General features: G+C 53.7%; 2 protein-coding genes across 2 annotated transcripts in view; both read right to left on the reverse strand.

Moving 5' to 3' along the window:
* Positions 1-300: 300 nt before the first annotated feature.
* LOC306992635 (uncharacterized protein) lies at positions 301-1,308 on the reverse strand. Its single transcript, XM_079601761.1, has 2 exons — positions 1,204-1,308; positions 301-1,113 (listed from the first exon to the last, which is right to left on the reverse strand). The coding sequence occupies exons 1-2, from the start codon at positions 1,281-1,283 to the stop codon at positions 783-785; spliced, it is 411 nt and encodes a 136-aa protein (XP_079457887.1). The 5' UTR covers positions 1,284-1,308; the 3' UTR covers positions 301-782.
* The window catches only part of tmx3b (thioredoxin related transmembrane protein 3b), a 21,964-nt gene continuing 13,554 nt past the window's right edge, over positions 301-8,710 (reverse strand). Inside the window, exons 13-16 of the mRNA XM_079601760.1 lie at positions 3,819-3,875; positions 3,522-3,651; positions 2,420-2,488; positions 301-1,945 (exon numbers count right to left, since the gene is read on the reverse strand). Coding sequence (XP_079457886.1) covers positions 1,694-1,945; positions 2,420-2,488; positions 3,522-3,651; positions 3,819-3,875 — 508 coding nt within the window. The 3' untranslated portion in view covers positions 301-1,693. The remainder of the gene's footprint in view (positions 1,946-2,419; positions 2,489-3,521; positions 3,652-3,818; positions 3,876-8,710) is intronic.

Genomic DNA, 8,710 nt, shown 5'->3' on the forward strand with positions numbered 1-8,710 from the left:
ATCTTACCCGACGGCCCCAACCGTATCTTTCAAAGAACACATTAGTGACCGCTTATTAAATCCAGAACAGCAGACTTTTATATTTCATTACCGTTATCAAACAGACAGTTCTCACGTTCAGCTAATTATCATAGCACACACACACACACTCGCGCATACATACACACACACACTCGCGCGCATACACACACACACACACTCGCGCGCATACACACACACACTCGCGCATACACACACACACTCGCGCGCATACACACACACTTCATCATGATACGGGTGTGAGGGAAGAGCACAGAGAGATAGAGACAAAGAAGTGTTTAATGAACAGATCACACACAGTTAGACGATCGATCTGTCAAAATATGAGGATCATTAAGAGCGATGAAGGGAAAGCAGAGACGTCACATCACTTCATGTTCAGCTTCCCAAACCACAACCATCCCCAACCCGAGAGAACGCTCGGTGCAACGACACACCTCGTAGAAGTGTGTGTGAGAGATCAGCGGCCTTACACACACACACACACACACACACACTAACAGCAGCTCCGCTCGATCCGTCGCCTTGCACACTGTCTCACACACACTTTCACAACGGCTGAAGTTTTGGGAATCTGAAATGAAGTGGAGTAAGAGTGTGTAATCTACATATAAAGCCGTCTCTGTCTATGAAGCGCAGACACACGGGCCGCTGTGATGTGGAGCAGCCGCGCACAGAAGATCACTCGTCTCGCTGGCTCAGATCATGTGTTCAGCGCACGCCATCGCCTGAGAGATGAACTCTTACCATCGCCACTCGATCGCCGCGCTAGACCCGATGAGATCAGACCCGATGAGATCAGACCCGATGCGCTCAGACCCGATGCGCTTAGACCCGATGCGCTTAGACCCGATGAGATCAGACCCGATGAGATCAGACCCGATGAGATCAGACCTGATGAGATCAGACCCGATGAGATCAGACCCGATGAGATCAGACCTGATGAGATCAGACCCGATGAGATCAGACCCGATGAGATCAGACCCGATGAGATCAGACCTGATGAGATCAGACCCGATGCGCTCAGACCCGATGAGATCAGACCCGATGAGATCAGACCCGATGAGATCAGACCTGATGAGATCAGACCCGATGCGCTCAGACCCGATGAGATCAGACCTGATGAGATCAGACCCGATGAGATCAGACCAGATGCGCTCAGACCCGATGAGATCAGACCCGATGAGATCAGACCCGATGAGATCAGACCCGATGCGCTCAGGAGAAGCCCCGATGTGCGTCATTACTTCTGAAAATGCCAATTAATCTCATGTAAGACAATCCTCTGTAGATCAAGTCTTTTATACAACAATAACTGCACTTTCTCATAAAAAAACAACAAAACAAAGAGTGTCCATTCAGAGATCAAGGGTTTCCGCCGCTTGAGGATTTACAGTAGGTCAGGGGTCATGAGGAAACATCACAATAATGAGCATTAATAAGCAGGACGACCGCCGCTCTAAACCAGTGTGTGTTCGGTCCGTGTACATCATGCGTGCCCTCCTCGCTCGCCTCGAAGCCGGCGCAGTCCAATCTTCCAATGTGATGAACAATTAGGGAACTTATGAAAATAAAGAAATGATATAAAGAAAATAATCCCATGAAAACCTGTGAGGAAACTCCAGGCCGTGGTTTCCTCTTCTCCGCACCGCCGTTAATCAACCTTTTTTTCGCTGGGATTCTTGAGTTCTCCGAGGTCCTGTGTGTCCGGCGCTCCCCCGGCGAGCCTCTGCTCCTCCTCCTCCTCCTCCTCCTCCTCTTCATCAGTGAGGGCTTCCCTCTTCAGCGCGTCCTCGGAGCCGTCGTCGGACTCGGCTGTGCAGATGCCGTAGCACATCAGGCTGATGACGCCCAGAGGAAGGCCGAAGAGGAAGCAGCCGAGCAGCGGGGAACTGCGGAACACAGACTGAGCACACGGGGACACTGTTACGGCTCTGCTTAAACATATATATATATCATATCAAGAAAAAAAAAAAAAAAAAAATTAAATAATTCTATCACACAGTTATATTTAAAGGCAGGGTAGGCAGGATTTTTCTAAAAAACTTTTCCCCAAATTAGTTTAAACTGTCTTTATATTCCAGTACATAATTAAAATGTAAGCACTCTGAAAAAGAGAGTATACAAATCAAGTGTCTGTAGTCTTCTCAGGGCTGCAATAAACACAGCTACTTATTCCATTCACTCGCACTCACACCCCCTGCCTTCTGCGCCCCACCCCCTGCCTTCTGGGCCCCACCCCCTGCCTTCTGGGCCCCACCCCCTGCCTCCTGGGCCCCACCCCCTGCCTCCTGGGCCCCACCCCCTGCCTTCTGGGCCCCACCCCCTGCCTTCTGGGCCCCACCCCCTGCATTAAGTTCGTGTCTTAACCTCGACTCACCATTATTGTGGATCGGGCATCAAACGCCACACGCTTGATCCTCTGGAATATTCCATCTCCTCCATATGCCTGTTGGGAATATGATGTAGGATGTTAATCATTTGGAATTGGATGAATTGAACTCGTCTCATTTAATTAACACTTTGCAACAGGGTCATTCCGTGTCAGCTCAACCAGAGGTCCCCGGCTCAAATTTGAGATTTTATTAATATCTTTTCTGTAGAAAGACAACCATAAATGGTGAGGAAAGCCAAAATATTAAATGTCACAGATGGACATTTACTAAGAAATCCACTATTCTGTAGAGGAGGGTCAAAATGACAGTTTTCACCTGAGATTTGGAGCCACCTTACAGGAGGGTAAAAATGACCTTACTGCAGCATCTCAGCGGATCCATCTATAAATATATATGAGATCAGCTGATCTAGAGATCGCTGTCCAACGCTCCTGTGTGTATATGTGCAAGCGCTCGGTGAAGAGATGTCCGTGTTGATCATTGTAGCCAATAACAGACATATACTGTATGTTGAGCACGTGAACAATGGCCAATCAGAGGTGTTTAAACATCCAGCGCTCAAAATGCTAGAGGGAAATACTAGTATCATCCCATTTTTTTTATTTAAGTACTGACTTGGTAGCGAAGTCAGTACTTTTGACAACACTAATCGGCTGTAATAACAGGCATGCAAACTTGAGGCAGAAAAACACAAGAAGTGCCTCTTCCCCTTATTGAACGCTCACCGCTGGCATATAATGAGACAAAGATTGCTCAAGTAAATAGATCTACCAATCTCTGTGTGAAAATAAAATCATGATGCTGCCATCTTTCTAAAGTCATTTTTACACCTGAAAACTGTCATTCTGCCCCCTCGACATAATAGTGGACTACTCAGTAAATATACATTTGTGACATTTAATATTTGGGTTTTCATCACTATTTATGAGTCTTTCAACAGAAAATTAACAAAATAAATGAAAATAAAAAAAGTGTTACCATTATTAAACTATATTGGTTAAACTAATAATGAAAACTACTTCTAAAGCATGTATTGATCTGAGTTGATGTTCGCTGCGAGCAAGAGACTGAGCGTGAGCTGTTCACCGGAGCGCTGCCGTCCAGAACACTGGTGAAGAACATCAGCATCTGCTCCAGACTCTCCACCGGCTCCTCCGGCACGAAGTACTGCTCGTTCGAGGTGTTGAGGACGAGGAGGCTGGGCACCGGCACCTCACTGCAGACACACACGACATGAAGAGCTTGAGATTACAGTATATACGGTTTATCATCACATGCTAAATATGTTATCTGTCACATAACCATCTTCCCCTCACACTTGTGCACCTTCAGTAAATCCCGAAGATGAGTGAATCTGTGCCGTCATCTGATCCAGACACTCACCTCATGATCAGGCTGTTGATGTAGTCGTTACCGTCCATGTGGCCAAACTGGAAATCCCTGGAACGCAGGAACAAAGACAGCATGAGGAAATAATATGATGAAACTTGAATTAAATTTGTCAGGGGTCGTTTTCTCTTCAGATTGACAGTAGCAATAGAGGCCCTGAACCGAAGCCCTGAACCGAGGATCTGAACCGAAGTCCTGAACCGAAGCCCTGGACCGAAGCCCTGGACCGAGGATCTGAACCGAAGCCCTGGACCGAAGACCTGGACCGAAGCCCTGGACCGAAGCCCTGGACCGAGGATCTGAACCGAAGCCCTGGACCGAAGCCCTGAACCGAGGATCTGAACCGAAGCCCTGGACCGAGGATCTGGACCGAGGATCTGAACCGAGGCCCTGGACCGAAGCCCTGGACCGAGGATCTGAACCGAAAGCCCTGAACCGAGGATCTGAACCGAAAGCCCTGAACCGAGGATCTGAACCGAAGCCCTGAACCGAGGATCTGAACCGAGGATCTGAACCGAGGATCTGAACCGAAGCCCTGAACCGAAGCCCTGAACCGAAGCCCTGAACCGAGGATCTGAACCGAAGCCCTGAACCGAAGCCCTGGACCGAAGCCCTGGACCGAAGATCTGGACCGAAGCCCTGGACCGAAGCCCTGGACCGAGGATCTGAACCGAAGCCCTGAACCGAAGCCCTGAACCGAGGATCTGAACCGAAGCCCTGAACCGAAGCCCTGAACCGAAGCCCTGAACCGAGGATCTGAACCGAAGCCCTGAACCGAGGATCTGAACCGAAGCCCTGAACCGAGGATCTGAACCGAGGATCTGAACCGACGCCCTGAACCAAAGCCCTGAACCGAGGATCTGAACCGAAGCCCTGAACCGAGGATCTGAACCGAAGCCCTGAACCGAGGATCTGAACCGAAGCCCTGAACCGAGGATCTGAACCGAGGATCTGAACCGAAGCCCTGAACCGAGGATCTGAACTGAAGCCCTGAACCGAGGATCTGAACCGAAGCCCTGAACCGAGGATCTGAACCGAAGCCCTGAACCGAGGATCTGAACCGAAGCCCTGAACCGAGGATCTGAACCGAAGCCATGAACCGAGGATCTGAACCGAAGCCCTTAACCGAGGATCTGATCCGAAGCCCTGAACCGAAGCCCTGAACCGAAGCCCTGAACCGAAGCCCTGAACCGAAGCCCTGAACCGAGGATCTGAACCGAAGCCCTGAACCGAAGCCCTGGACCGAAGCCCTGGAACGAAGCCCTGGACCGAAGCCCTGGACCGAAGCCCTGGACCGAAGCCCTGGACCGAAGCCCTGGGCCGAGGATCCGAACCGAGGATCTGAACCAAAGCCCTGAACCGAGGATCTGAACCGAAGCCCTGAACCGAGGATCTGAACCGAAGCCCTGAACCGAAGCCCTGAACCGAGGATCTGAACCGAGGATCTGAACCGAGGATCTGAACCGAAGCCCTGAACCGAAGCCCTGGACCGAAGCCCTGGACCGAAGCCCTGAACCGAAGCCCTGAACCGAAGCCCTGAACCGAAGCCCTGAACCGAAGCCCTGGACCGAAGCCCTGGACCGAAGCCCTGAACCGAAGCCCTGAACCGAAGCCCTGAACCGAAGCCCTGAACCGAAGCCCTGAACCGAGGATCTGAACCGAAGCCCTGAACCGAAGCCCTGAACCGAAGCCCTGAACCGAGGATCTGAACCGAAGCCCTGAACCGAAGCCCTGAACCGAGGATCTGAACCGAAGCCCTGAACCGAAGCCCTGAACCGAGGATCTGAACCGAAGCCCTGAACCGAAGCCCTGAACCGAAGCCCTGAACCGAGGATCTGAACCGAAGCCCTGAACCGAAGCCCTGAACCGAGGATCTGAACCGAAGCCCTGAACCGAAGCCCTGAACCGAGGATCTGAACCGAAGCCCTGAACCGAAGCCCTGAACCGAGGATCTGAACCGAAGCCCTGAACCGAAGCCCTGAACCGAAGCCCTGAACCGAGGATCTGAACCGAAGCCCTGAACCGAAGCCCTGAACCGAGGATCTGAACCGAAGCCCTGAACCGAGGATCTGAACCGAAGCCCTGAACCGAGGATCTGAACCGAGGATCTGAACCGAGGATCTGAACCGAGGATCTGAACCGACGCCCTGAACCGAGGATCTGAACCGAAGCCCTGAACCGAGGATCTGAACCGAAGCCCTGAACCGAGGATCTGAACCGAAGCCCTGAACCGAGGATCTGAACCGAGGATCTGAACCGAAGCCCTGAACCGAGGATCTGAACCGAAGCCCTGAACCGAGGATCTGAACCGAAGCCCTGAACCGAGGATCTGAACCGAAGCCCTGAACCGAGGATCTGAACCGAAGCCCTGAACCGAGGATCTGAACCGAAGCCATGAACCGAGGATCTGAACCGAAGCCCTTAACCGAGGATCTGATCCGAAGCCCTGAACCGAAGCCCTGAACCGAAGCCCTGAACCGAAGCCCTGAACCGAAGCCCTGAACCGAGGATCTGAACCGAAGCCCTGAACCGAGGATCTGAACCGAGGATCTGAACCGAAGCCCTGAACCGAGGATCTGAACTGAAGCCCTGAACCGAGGATCTGAACCGAAGCCCTGAACCGAGGATCTGAACCGAAGCCCTGAACCGAGGATCTGAACCGAAGCCCTGAACCGAGGATCTGAACCGAAGCCATGAACCGAGGATCTGAACCGAAGCCCTTAACCGAGGATCTGATCCGAAGCCCTGAACCGAAGCCCTGAACCGAAGCCCTGAACCGAAGCCCTGAACCGAGGATCTGAACCGAAGCCCTGAACCGAAGCCCTGGACCGAAGCCCTGGAACGAAGCCCTGGACCGAAGCCCTGGACCGAAGCCCTGGACCGAAGCCCTGGGCCGAGGATCCGAACCGAGGATCTGAACCAAAGCCCTGAACCGAGGATCTGAACCGAAGCCCTGAACCGAGGATCTGAACCGAAGCCCTGAACCGAAGCCCTGAACCGAGGATCTGAACCGAGGATCTGAACCGAGGATCTGAACCGAAGCCCTGAACCGAAGCCCTGGACCGAAGCCCTGGACCGAAGCCCTGAACCGAAGCCCTGAACCGAAGCCCTGAACCGAAGCCCTGAACCGAAGCCCTGGACCGAAGCCCTGAACCGAAGCCCTGAACCGAAGCCCTGAACCGAAGCCCTGAACCGAAGCCCTGAACCGAGGATCTGAACCGAAGCCCTGAACCGAAGCCCTGAACCGAAGCCCTGAACCGAGGATCTGAACCGAAGCCCTGAACCGAAGCCCTGAACCGAGGATCTGAACCGAAGCCCTGAACCGAAGCCCTGAACCGAGGATCTGAACCGAAGCCCTGAACCGAAGCCCTGAACCGAAGCCCTGAACCGAGGATCTGAACCGAAGCCCTGAACCGAAGCCCTGGACCGAAGCCCTGAACCGAAGCCCTGAACCGAAGCCCTGAACCGAAGCCCTGAACCGAAGCCCTGAACCGAGGATCTGAACCGAAGCCCTGAACCGAAGCCCTGAACCGAAGCCCTGAACCGAGGATCTGAACCGAAGCCCTGAACCGAAGCCCTGAACCGAGGATCTGAACCGAAGCCCTGAACCGAAGCCCTGAACCGAGGATCTGAACCGAAGCCCTGAACCGAAGCCCTGAACCGAAGCCCTGAACCGAGGATCTGAACCGAAGCCCTGAACCGAAGCCCTGAACCGAGGATCTGAACCGAAGCCCTGAACCGAAGCCCTGAACCGAGGATCTGAACCGAAGCCCTGAACCGAAGCCCTGAACCGAGGATCTGAACCGAAGCCCTGAACCGAAGCCCTGAACCGAAGCCCTGAACCGAGGATCTGAACCGAAGCCCTGAACCGAAGCCCTGAACCGAGGATCTGAACCGAAGCCCTGAACCGAGGATCTGAACCGAAGCCCTGAACCGAAGCCCTGAACCGAAGCCCTGAACCGAGGATCTGAACCGAAGCCCTGGACCGAGGATCTGAACCGAGGATCTGAACCGAGGATCTGAACCGAAGCCCTGAACCAAAGCCCTGAACCGAAGCCCTGAACCGAAGCCCTGAACCGAAGCGCTGAACCGAAGCCCTGAACCGAAGCCCTGAACCGAAGCGCTGAACCGAAGCCCTGAACCGAAGCCCTGGACCGAAGCCCTGAACCGAAGCGCTGAACCGAAGCCCTGAACCGAAGCCCTGAACCAAAGCCCTGAACCGAAGCCCTGAACCGAAGCCCTGAACCGAAGCCCTGAACCGAAGCCCTGAACCGAAGCGCTGAACCGAAGCCCTGGACCGAGGATCTGAACCGAGGATCTGAACCGAGGATCTGAACCGAGGATCTGAACCGAGGATCTGAACCGAAGCCCTGAACCGAAGCCCTGAACCGAGGATCTGAACCGAGGATCTGAACCGAAGCCCTGAACCGAGGATCTGAACCGAAGCCCTGAACCGAAGCCCTGAACCGAAGCGCTGAACCGAAGCCCTGAACCGAAGCCCTGAACCGAAGCGCTGAACCGAAGCCCTGAACCGAAGCCCTGGACCGAGGATCTGAACCGAGGATCTGAACCGAGGATCTGAACCGAAGCCCTGAACCGAAGCCCTGGACCGAGGATCTGGACCGAGGATCTGAACCGAGGATCTGAACCGAGGATCTGAACCGAAGCCCTGGACCGAAGCCCTGGACCGAGGATCTGAACCGAGGATCTGAACCGAAGCCCTGAACCGAGGATCTGAACCGAAGCCCTGAACCGAGGATCTGAACCGAAGCCCTGAACCGAAGCCCTGAACTGAGGATCTGAACCGAAGCCCTGAACCGAAGCCCTGAACCGAAGCCCTGGACCGAGGATCTGAACCGAGGATGTGGACCGAGGCCCTGGACCGA

Source organism: Phoxinus phoxinus (genome assembly GCF_949152265.1).
Source record: "Phoxinus phoxinus genome assembly, chromosome: 24".
NCBI classification, from domain to species: domain Eukaryota; kingdom Metazoa; phylum Chordata; class Actinopteri; order Cypriniformes; family Leuciscidae; genus Phoxinus; species Phoxinus phoxinus.

What these genes read in the sequence shown, in the direction of transcription:
- LOC306992635 (XM_079601761.1), bottom strand. Translation starts at nt 1,283, where the DNA reads ATGACGCACATCGGGGCTTCTCCTGAGCGCATCGGGTCTGATCTCATC. An exon ending in ATCGGGTCTGATCTCATCGG is followed by an intron (nt 1,114 to 1,203) that starts GTCTGAGCGCAT and finishes TGATCTCATCAG; the next exon opens with GTCTGATCTCATCGGGTCTG.